This window comes from Bison bison, unplaced genomic scaffold, assembly GCF_000754665.1.
Source record: "Bison bison bison isolate TAMUID 2011002044 unplaced genomic scaffold, Bison_UMD1.0 scf7180017864389, whole genome shotgun sequence".
In the NCBI taxonomy this organism is placed as follows: Eukaryota; Metazoa; Chordata; class Mammalia; order Artiodactyla; family Bovidae; genus Bison; species Bison bison.
The window spans coordinates 4,465,998-4,478,183 of record NW_011494961.1 but is presented as its reverse complement, the minus strand read 5'-3'; the positions used below and the strand labels follow the sequence as shown (position 1 = coordinate 4,478,183).

General features: G+C 35.9%; 1 protein-coding gene across 5 annotated transcripts in view; it reads right to left on the bottom strand.

Annotated features, from left to right (window-relative positions):
- ZGRF1 (zinc finger, GRF-type containing 1) overlaps positions 1 to 12,186 on the bottom strand; it is a 56,214-nt gene that overhangs the window by 41,028 nt on the left and 3,000 nt on the right. For all 5 annotated transcript variants that reach the window (XM_010858511.1, XM_010858513.1, XM_010858514.1 and 2 more), the window contains exons 2-6: positions 11,830 to 11,915; positions 10,920 to 11,000; positions 6,676 to 6,735; positions 5,009 to 5,194; positions 2,159 to 4,340 (exon numbers count right to left, since the gene is read on the bottom strand). In XM_010858511.1, coding sequence (XP_010856813.1) covers positions 2,159 to 4,340; positions 5,009 to 5,194; positions 6,676 to 6,735; positions 10,920 to 11,000; positions 11,830 to 11,898 — 2,578 coding nt within the window. In that variant the 5' untranslated portion in view covers positions 11,899 to 11,915. The remainder of the gene's footprint in view (positions 1 to 2,158; positions 4,341 to 5,008; positions 5,195 to 6,675; positions 6,736 to 10,919; positions 11,001 to 11,829; positions 11,916 to 12,186) is intronic.

Sequence of the window (12,186 nt, the reverse complement as noted above, 5' to 3'; positions counted from 1 at the left end):
GACACTCCGCCTGGTAATTTCAGCTCTCCTGCTCCACCTGTCCCTTTTGTGATCTCTTTAGTACATTCTTCCTAGTTGAGGGCTTTTTATTGGTGACTCTGCTATTTAAAATGTTTCCTAAGTTACTGCTGCCTAGCGTTCCTAAGTGCAAGAAGGCTATGGTATCCCTCATGTAGAAAACAAGTGCTAAGTTTCATTCAGGCATGAGTTAGAGTGCTGTTGGTCGTAACTTCAGTGTTAATCAATCACCAGTATATATTAAGTAAGGCATCTTTAAATGGAAACACACATAAAACAAGGTTTTACCACCGTATGACCCAGCCATCCCACTCCTAGGCATATACCCTGAGGAAACCAGGGTTGAAAAAGACACATGTATCCCACTGTCCACTGAGGCACTATTTACAATAGCTGGAACATGGAAGCAACCTAGATGCCCACTGACAGATGAATGGATAAAGAAGCTGTGGTACATATACACAATGGAATATTATTCAGCCATAAAAAGGAACGCATTTGAGTCAGTTCTGATAAGGTGGGTGAACCTAGAACCTCTTACACAGAGTGAAGTGAGTCAGAAAGAGAAAGATAAATATTGTATTCTAACGCACATATACGGAATCTAGAAAGATGGTTCTGAAAAATTTACAGGGCAGCAGTGGAGAAACAGACATAGAGAACAGACTTATGGACCTGGGGAAAGTGGAGGAGAGCGTGAGATGTATGGAGAGAGTGACATGGAAACTTACATGACCGTATGTAAAATAGATAGCCAACGGGAATTTGCTGTATGTCTCATGAAACTCAAGCAGGGGCTCTGTATCAACCTAGAGGGGTGGGATGGGGAGGGAGATGGGACGGAGGTTCAAGAGGGAGGGGATATGTGTATACCTATGGCTGAGTCATGTTGAGGTTTGACAGAAAACAGCAAAATTCTGTAAAGCAATTATCCTTCGATAAAATAAATAAAAAAACAAGGTTTTATACTGATTAGCTGATGAATATGTTCTGACCAGAGGTTTGAAGGAAACTAACCCTGCATTTCTCCTACCCTTCATTTCTCCTAGAAGCAATGGCCTACTGTTCACTAACTTACTGTTTGGTAACTGTATAGCACATATATCACACAAATAATGAGAATTAACTAAAATCCTCTTCTCCAACTTGATGAGAAAAAATAAAAAATTTCCCAAAACTAAAATCTGTAATTCCTAAATCTTATATTAGAAATTTATATCATTATCTGATATTGCATAACTACATCTACCCACATTTATTTTTCAATAGTTTTTTATTTTTAATTTTTTAGAAAATAAACTATAATAATAACCATCAAATTTAACTACATTAAAAAATTTTCTAGATACAATAATTTATTACTATTTTTCTCAGGGATTCCTTGAGATAATCAAATAAGAGTTCAGTTTTAACTTTTGAATATTATAAAGTACATTGTTCATTCGTTCATATGTACATAATATTAATTATGTCCTATGTTATTTTTCTTTAAAAAATATGCTGTTGGCAAATACCATAATCCAAGTCAAAAAGCCAATCAATCAATAACATACTGAAAGAAAATATTTGCAACATATATCATAGATAAAGGGCTGATATTTCTAATCTTTAAAGAATTCTTCCAAGTAAAAGAGAATAAAAAGACCAACAACCATGAAAAGACTGGATAAAAAGGTAGAACAGACAGTTTGAGAAAAAAGACAAATGATGTTTATGAAAAGCTCAATTTCATTTGTAGTAATAGAAATACAAATTTATACTCTCATTTCTCATCTATTAGACTGGTAAAAATTCAAAAGCTTGGCAACATACTCTATTGGCAATGCTATGCTGAAACTGGCACTCTGATACATTATTAGTGGGAGTGAGAGATGGTATGATTCCTTTGAGGGAATTTAGAAGCATCTAGTAGACACACATTTACTCAACAAACCTGTTAGGAAGGAATCTGCCCTGGAGACACACCTGCAATAACATGCAAAACACCCACAGAGTTATACAGACATAAAAGGTTACCATTGTCACATTATTTGCAATAACAAAATACTGGAGACTGGTTGCATGAATGATGGTTCAACCACACATTAAATATTGCACAGCTGTAAACAAATAAAACGAGGATGAGACCTGCCATTCTAACCTTCAGGACTGCTATCTGGCTCATATGTCTGCAGAGTTCCTTGTTGTTTCAAGGAGGTATTTTTCTTTTTCAATACTTCCAAGCCTTCCAAAGCCGTACTGTGTTCAGTCAATGATTTTAAGAGAGAAATGCTATTTACTAATCCAGAAATTTCTGAAGAATTTCTAAGATTATTCCCATATTGTTTGTTTTCTCCAGAAGTTTCTACATCAATATGGTCCTGGGATAAACCTCGACTCCTTCCCACCTCTTCAGCTTCAGAAATATGTGATTCTGTGTCTTTGGAAATATGTGTTTTTCCCAAAGGGTAACACAAAGAATTGGAACCTTGGGTCTGTGATTTATCAAGTGCAGTACATTCTTTGGAGTGAATCTGTTTGGCATTTAATATCTGGATACTGTTGCCACTGCTAGAGGTTAACGGTAAAACCTGATTGGTTGTTTTGTCTAAGTCACTTCCCAGAACAGTCTGAGCCTGTTCTGAAAATAGGTTGTTTTCAGGTTTCTGATCAGTGGCTATGTTTAAAAGATGAGGAATATGTAAATTTGTGTTCATACTTTCAGATTTACTTGGGAAGGAAGCACTAATGGATTTATTAGCGCCTTCATCATTTTCTACACATCTATCATCAGTCCACTCTAAAGATGAGTCAAAATTGCTTAATGTGTCACTACACACCTCCTTTCTTTCTTTTCCAGTGTTTCCAGCTTTCCAAGTTTCTGTGTCATAACCTACACAAGTTTTATCACAAAACTGTGAAGGCAGAATCTCTTTCATGGGAAATGTCTCTGAAAGTTTGCCCCCAGTAGACGTTAAGAGAGGCAGATGTTCACTGCCAACTTCTTTACAGCTTATATTCTCACATCTTGAATTGCTGCTATTAACCAAAGTTGAATCCTCTGAATCCTGGGAAGTTTTGCTGCTTTCCTGTGATTCCTCTTCAGTGTCACTGGTTTCAAAATTGTTTAGATTAAATGTGACTTCCACAAATGGCTGTGATATATCACTCATGGGTTCATGAATACTACTAAGGCTTTCATTGTTAGTACTACTTTTAGAAAATATATCATCAGAGATCCCAGAATTGTTACTTAGTGAAGATTCAATTTGTAGATGTTCATACTTCTTTTCTGGTGTTCCATTTATATTTATCTCCTGTGCTTTTTCTCTAAGAAGAATTGATCCTTTTTTGCCTATCTGGTCATTTTGATCAACAGATCTTTTATTATTTTTTTGAATGTCAGAATCTAATAATAAGCCATCATTTACTACAATGTTACAATTAATTGGTAAGCTACTGTTTTCACAGAATGAAGGAATTTCTAGTTTTCCTTCTTGATCCCAGGATTGATCATTATCATCTATTGACTTATCTTCATTATACCTTTTTCCCTTTTCAGCACATGTTTCCAAGAACTGGATCCTGTTTTGCATCGAAAGGTCTTTCAAGTTTAAATGACCTTCTTGGGTCTTGGGTTTCTTTTCTATATCTTTTCCATCTACTGTAGAAGAATGTACAGGTGAACTCCGTGAGGATAAATACACGGCCCACCGGCTTTTATTTCTCATGGTATTTTCTGATTGATGCTGGTTGTGTAAACTTTCTGTGCTCTTCACTTCAGCATACTCTTCCTGTACAGGTAAGCAATTTGGTTCAGCAGGAATTTCTAAACTTCTTTGTGGTTGTATCTGAGGGAAATGGCCTATAATCTCAGAATTTAACTCCTTAGATGTACTTGTGGATGTGGACTTCAGAAGAGCTAATATCTGGGCTTTGCTTCTAATGTTCTGTGAAACTCCTAAACTGTGAGATACCAAACTGTCTCTTTTCATGGACTCATCAGTCAGTAAAGAATCTGAATGCTTATTTACAGAACTGACAGGAGAACAAACATAATTTTCTTCACATAGCACTTCTGGGTTAATCTTGAAGGATGGAGTAGAGATAACTGAAGAAAAAGGTATGCCATTTCGTTCTCTGTTCTTGTAAGTGACAATGTTCTCAGAGTCTGTTGGCATATTACTTGCATCTTTCTTGCCAATTGTAGGAAACAAAGGAGGTGTGCTGTACAATGGAGAAAGAAAGGCAGGACCAGGTTTCTCAGACTCAAGTGAAGCAGCTGGGTCACTATTTTCTGTAATAACCATTTTCTTTGGCACTTGACGTGGTCCTTGAAAACCCTAAAAATATTAAACAATTATTAGCTGTTCTATAGTCGACAAAGAAAATGTAAAATGAACTGGCTAAAAAAGAATGTGCATGTTTTACAAGATAAAGTAATAATTAAGATATAAATTTTGGGGAACTTCCAAGGAGGTCCAGTGGCTAAGACTCTGCGATACCAATGCAGGGGGCCCGGGTTTGATCCCTGGTCTGGAACTAGATCCCACATGCCACAACTAAGACCCAGCATAGCCAAAAAAAAAAAAAAAAAAATAAATTTTGCTATGCTAAAATGCAAACACTCATTTGTATTAAGATTAGAGTTTACTTCCTTTCTACCACAGTGAAAGTAAAGTGAAGTCGCTCAGTCGTGTCTGACTCTTTGCGACCTCATGGACTGTAGCCTATCACACTCCTCCATCTGTGGGATTTTTCAGGCAAAAGTACTGGAGTGGGTTGCCATTTCCTTCTCCAGAGGATCTTCCCAACCCAGGGATCGAACCCAGGTCTCCCACATTGTAGGCAGACGCTTTACTGTCTGAGCCACCAGGGAAGTCTTTTCTACCATAGCCTATACTATGAAGTACTGTTTTAATCATAAAGTACAATAGCTTTGCAATTCACTACTTCTTGAAATGATTTTATAAATATATACTGATTTATTATTTTCAACAGAGAAACTTACAGTGAACTTCCTTTTTAAACCAGCAGGCTGACACCCAAGGGATCGGCCAGAAGACATAAACTTCTTTGAATTTAATGCTGGTGCTTCTTTAATGACATCCTGCTTGACAGCTGTGCTTCCAGCAACTTTAACCTCCTCAACTGTGATTAAGTACCGATCACTTTCTAAATCATCTCCAGGTTTAACCTAAATTTTGAAGAATAAACATCAAAATCATATATGTCTAATTATTTGATTATATATGTGTTGCAATAAGCTTCCAGCAGTGGCAAAGACACAATGGATATTCAATAAATAGTTGCTAAATGAATCAATAACTAAATTATTTATTACTATGCACTAGTTAACTATCCACAAGCACACAAAAAAGTAATACAACAAAATAAATTCACTAATTTGTTTATTCAACAATACATATTAAGGGTTATATAAGCCCTTTTGCTACATGCTGGGATACAAAGACAAACAAGAAAACTGTGCTTCATCTCAAGGATTTCACTTAGAATTCATAAAATTAAATGTAATTCTTAAATTAGAGCTATTAAATAATCAGTTTTATATATCTTTATAAATTAATTAAATTAGATACATAAAATTATCACAAATTATTATAAACTATTACTTAAACAATTATATTCCAAAATGGCATTTCTAATCACTTTAATAAACAGAATACAGTACTATTACCATTTCAGACTGCAACATAAAAAGATTATTAACCTGTTGGTAATATGCAGAATCTGTGTATTATCACAGATAAGGTACTCAATCTTTACTCATGAAATAACTTTAAATGAAATAACAATAACCACTGTTACCATCAATTAAGTATCTACTAAATAATGCTCCTCCTAGACCCTCTTTTGATAAATATTAGAATTCCACCACCATTTTTGTCATAAAATTTTAAAACAGATTAAGTACCATGGCCAAAATCAACACAATGACAATAAAAATATACATTTTAACACTTTGAGAATCACTGTACTAAACAGTGAGGCACTTTACCTAAGCTATTTCTAATTTTCTGACCAATCAAGTAGAATACGTCCATGGTCCTCATTTTATAGTAGAGAGGGTGAACATAGAGAAGTTAGGTTAGCTAGGAAGTATATGAAAGTGGGAAATAAATCCAGAACAAACAACTTCTACTGTCCTTATTCTTTATATTAAAATATGCTTTTGGTTCCCTTTTCTTCCTTCTCCAGAGAAAAAACATGAATATTTGAGAAAATATTTTAAATAAGAACAATTTCACAATATATATCCCACTGTAGTTCTCTGCTTATCAAAACATATAGAATTAGAATAACTTTCTTAGTTTAAATCCTAGCCTTATCACTGTTAACTCTATAAACGTGGGTAAATTATTTAATCTTTCAGTACTATGCTCTTAGTCTATACAAATCACAGGGCTATATAAAGATCAAATGAAACAATATCTAAAAGCCTTTAGCAGAGTCTAGCTAATAATAAATGTTCATATCTATAATTACTAATATTAGTACCATTACTATTTAACAATAGTACCATTACTATTTAACAGTACTATTACTACCATTACTATTACTATTACTAACATTAGTACCATTACTATTTAACAATATTCACAAAGGAAGTAAAAGATTTTTTTAACAATAGCTTAAAAACAAGATATATTAAAATACCTCAAGGCACTTAAGAAATAAACTCTCCAAACATCCTCCTTTGTCATCATATAAAATTGCCTATATTAAAACAAAACAAATATTAACAATGTTTTAAAAAAAGGACACAACATAATTCTACTTTTCTTAAATATCTTCAAATAAAATCATGTCTTGAAAGGATTACCCACTTTGTAAACTTGGATTAGAAAGTGCATCTATCTCAAATGTTTACTAATCATCCATTCAGTGTGTGTAAGAGAGCAAAGGCATACTCATAATTCAAGAAATTAATCCCTACCAGGAGAATCTTAGAATGAAACTGGGGAGAAAACAGAGTTGGAATAAATTACAGGAAGCAAATCAGGAAACAGTTATCAATAAAGAACTTACTCTAATGGTGTGATATGAAGGATCAAGGAGATGATTAGAACTTGAAATAAGTCCTCAGCAATGGGATAAGACAATTGTTTGAGGCATACAAAGTAAAACCTACTGAATGTGCAGGATATAGGAGAAAAAGGAAACTAAGGTGATGATCATTTTCTGGCCTTCTCCTGTGTCTCTCTAGCTCTCTAGCCACGCTGCTCGCTATTCAGTTGCTCAGTCATGTCTGACTCTTTGCGACCCCATGGACTGCAGCAAGCCAGGCCTCCCTGTCCCTCACCATCTCTCGAAGTTTGCCAAGTTCATGTCCATTGCATCAGTGATGCCATCCAGCCATCTCATCCTCTGACGCCCTCTTCTGCTGCTGCTCTCAATCTTCCCAGCATCAGGGACTTTTCCAATGAGTCAACTGTTTGCATCAGGTGACCAAAATACTGGAGCTTTAGCATAAGCCCTTCCAACGAGTATTCAGGGTTGATTTCCCTTAAGACTAACTGATTTGACCTCCTTGCTGTCCAGGGTATTTTCAGGAGTCTTCTCCAGCACCACAGTTTGAAAGCATTAATTCTTTGGTGCTCTGTCTTCTTTACGGTCCAGCTCTCACAACCATACAATTGTACGTGGCCACTGGGAAGACCATAGCCTTGACTATAAGGACCTTTGTCAGCAGAGTAATGTCTCTGCTTTTCCATGTTGTCTAGGTTTGTCATAGCTTTCCTGCTGAAAAGCAATCATCTTCTGATTTCATGGCTGCAGTCACCATCTGCAGTGATTTTGAAGCCCAAGAAGAGAAAATCTGTCACTATTTCCACCTTTTCCCCTTGTATTTGCCATGCAGCAATGAGGCCCGATGCTATGATCTTAGTTTTTTTAATAGTTAGTTTTAAGCCAGGTCTTTCATTCTCCTCCTTCACCCTCATCATCAAGAGGCTCTTTAGTTCCTCTTTGCTTTCTGCCATTAGAATGGTATCATCCACATATCTGAGGTTGTTGCTGTTTCTCCAGCCTGTCTTAATTCCAACTTGTAACTCATCCAGCCCAGCATTTCTCATGATGTGCTCAGCATGTAGATTAAATAAACAGGTGACAGCAAACAGCCCTGTCGTACTCCTTTCTCAATCTTGAATCAATCAGTTGTCCCATACCGGGTTCTACCTGTTGCCTCTTGACCCGCAAACAGGTTTCTCAGGAGACAGGTAAGATGGTCTGCATTCCCATCTCTTTAAGAGCTTTCCACAGTTTGTTATGATCCATACAGTCAAAAGCTTTAGCCTAGTCTATGAAACAGAGTTTCAAAATGAAACTCAAAATCTTCATTGCTCCCTCTAAATGTGCTTTTCTTTTTCAGAGATCCTGTCTCACTCAGTACCACGAGCATAATACAGAAACCTAAAAGTCATTCTGGATTCTCCTCTCCTTCATATCCAAGACCTTCAGATTCTATATTTTCACAATTTCTATTATCATTTCCCTCCAATGTCAATGCTAACGCCTGCATGGTCAGAGCCCCATTATATTTTGTCTATATTACTCTACAACCTCTTTATTATAAGTCTTTCTAAATCCAATCTTTCATCCTACGTCACTTAAAAGGTATGTTAGACATACCTGCCAAAGGGATCTTTCTAAAAATAGGAACATGATTACGTCATTCTTCTGCTCCTAATTCTTCAGTGGCACCTCAGGCTGAGCACACAAAGTCCTTTATAATACGCCTCCTGCCCACGTCTTTAGCTGTATCTTCTACAGTTTTCCAGCATGGATCCTTATTCCAGACACAGTCAACTGTTTCTAGTTCCCAGAAGTGTTTCACCCTGTGCTACACCTCCACACTGTTACAGCCATAACACCACGCTCAGCTTCCTTCCCTCAAACCTATCAACTTTGTTTACAAAACGAAATAAATACTCAAAAGAATACTCTTCATCCAGAAAGATTTCTTTTAACCAGAGTCAAATTTTTTTTTTTAACAGAGTCAAATTTTGACATCTCTCATTTATCATCTCATAGAACCTTAAGCGTATCATTGTACATATTTTAATTATTAGGCTCTTAGATAAAAATTAGATAAAAGTCCCTTGAAGACAAAAATCTGTAACAATAGTTACTATTCACTGCATGCTTTAAATGTGCCTGGTACCTGGTTAAGAGGTTTGTTTTCTTACAAGTAGTCTTTCTATATTAAAAAGTTTCTTTTACTGATAATTTCAGAGTGATAGATATGTATAAGCAGAATAAGGAGGGAATATGGAGATCTTTAACTGCTGGCTTCACTCAGGAGGATACAATCTTGCCAATGTGTCCAAAATGTTATCAACTCATCTGTAATAAAGTTCTTTCTTTAAATTTGGTAATATTAAGAGAAACAATAGAACCCACATCTCCTGCATCGGCAGATGGGTTCTTTGCCACTGAGCCACCTGGGAAGTCCAACATATACAATAGATGCAGGTTCAATCCATGGGTTGAGAAGATCCCCTAGAGAAGGAAATGGCAACCCACTCTAGTATTCTTGCCTGGAAAATCCCATAGACAGAGGAGCCTGGCGGGCTATAGTCCATGGGATCACAAAGAGACACAACTCAGCAACTAAAAAACAACAATTGTTTATTTGCTGAGAGTAAATTTTAAAAGTCCTCATCACAAGGAAAAGAAGAAGAATTTTTCTAACTATGGATGGTGATGGATGGGAAATAGACTTACTGTGATCATTCTGCAATGTATACACAAATCTTTAAGTTGTACACTTGAAACTAAAATAATGACATGTCAAAAATATACCTCAATAAAATAAATGACTAGATTGCTGTCCCTCATCCCTTCAGTAGAAAGCCTAATCAGAACAAAAAGCCCAAGTAAGAGAAAAGCTCTTGCCTGTCTTTGACCTGAGACATCAGTTTTTTGCTAACTTATAACTCAAACTGAAATAATGGCTCTTCCTGGGTGTCAGGCCTGTTGGCATAAACACTAAAACCACAGTATTAGTTCTCATGGGACTCCAGCTTGCCAACTACAAATGTTGGAACTTGTCAGCCTCCACAATCACATTACACAATTCCTTCTAATAAATCTCCCTTTCCTCCATAGAGGAAGAGATAATTTATGTATCTTTATACATCTCTACAAAAGCATGAAGGCCTGAGTCCTGAGTAAAAATTTTAATCATGGGAAGACAATTAGCCAGCAGAAAATACTTAGAAGTGGACAGTAAGCAACATTAGGAGAGTGTGGTGTCACAGAAGTCAAATGAAGAAGAGGTGATATGATGAATGAGGAGACAAGGGTATTAAATAAGGTCCTGAGAATGGGTAAGAGTCGAACATTTAAATTTGACAGATGAAGATAATGATAATCAGGGTGGGAAAAGAAACCCATAGAAGGATCACTATATCTAGTAGGGTCAAAGATTTATCCTAGTAAATAGTTCTCTCAAAACTTGATAGGATATCAGAAAATAATGAAGAAAATCCAAAAACAGAAGAAAAGAATCCTACACATAATTTCAGAAATTGGTAGCTTTTCTAAAATATGTCAACTCTATATGTACCATTACACTGTGAGCATTATTGTGGTATAAATATATTTTATAGTAGTTTTTTTGGTATAAACTCTTACTACTGCAAAGAAAAAAGTGTCAAAATTCCTAAAATGTTTCATGAAAATCTGATTTTTTAAAAAATCAAAGGAAATTAAATAGTATTAACTGAGCTTTTATAATCCACAAATTAATCACTGTGATATAGGAATCATTTGACAACTTCTGTTTTCGCATCATATCAGCTTATGGACATATGTAAGGTTTTATCTACAGACTTTTCTTAATATTCAATCAAAAGAACCCAACTTTTAGACTCCTTAGTCCACTGTTTTGCACTTACTTTGTTTCCTAAGTGAGTGATCTTCAGAATTCCATCTTGCCACACTTTTGACTTCTTCGTCTTTTGATGAGTATATAGTACCTTATTTCCAAAAGTATAAAGCAAAGAAATGGTTTCTACTTACACGTATTAAATGTTATATATTTTTATACCCTTCCTTTATACAAAAAATATGTAAAACATCACAAGGATCTTTTATTTATCAAAATAAAAACACAGATACATAACAATGAAACATGAATTTAAAAAAAAACAAAGAAAGAAACCTGGTCGTTAAAGACAATGGAGGGGAGAAAGGAGAGGTGAGAGTATAAAAGGGTCCTGACACCAAACAGGTTAAGAACCATTAATCCAGATAGAATAGACATGCCAGTCTTTCGAGAGAAAGAAATTATTTCCTGGTTCCAAGCTTCCAAAGAATTTGTTCCAAAGAACTTTGCATAACCAATGTGAACTCTAGGCAAAATACAGGGTTGCCAGACAGAATACAGGGCAATATTTAAGAGATGCATACTTATACTAAAAAATTATTCACTGTTTATCTGAAGTTCAAATTTAACAGAGTGTCCTATTTTAGGTTTGGGTTTTTGTTTTTTGTTTTTCTTTGGTTGCACTAGGTCTTAGTTGCAGCACGTGGGATCTTCTATCCTCACCATGGCATGCAGAATCCCTAACTGTGGCATGTGAACGCTTAACTGCAACACGTGGGATCTGTTTCCCTGACTAGGGATCGAACCTGGACTCCTTGCCTTGGGAGCAAGGAGTCTTAGCCACTGGATCACCAGGAAAGTCCCAGGTTTGGGGTTTTTAAAAAATCTGTTTTAGGTTTTTTAGCTAAATCTGGCAAAACATTTGTGAAACATGCAAAGAAGGAAGGAAAAAGGAAACAGTGAACACAAGTAAGACTTACAATAAATTCTTGGCTTTCCATTATTTCTTCTGATATTACAGTCAGGTCCAGAAAATAATCAGTAGTCATTCAACTATTTATAGCACCTAAAATGAAAAACGACAAATATTCAACCCTGATGAACAGAATAAGTATCAACTACAATCTTTCCCCACAAACTCTGGACCAGAGAGAGGTGTTTAAGTGTTGAGACCATGTAATCACCAAGGGAAACACACATGTAGGGAATTCCCTGGCAGTCCAGTGGCTTGCACTCTGCTTTCACCGCAAAGGGCTGGGATGACTCACTGGTCAGGGAACTAAGATCCCACAAGCTCCCAGGGTAAGCCAAAAGAAAAAAAAAAAAAACCAACCCAC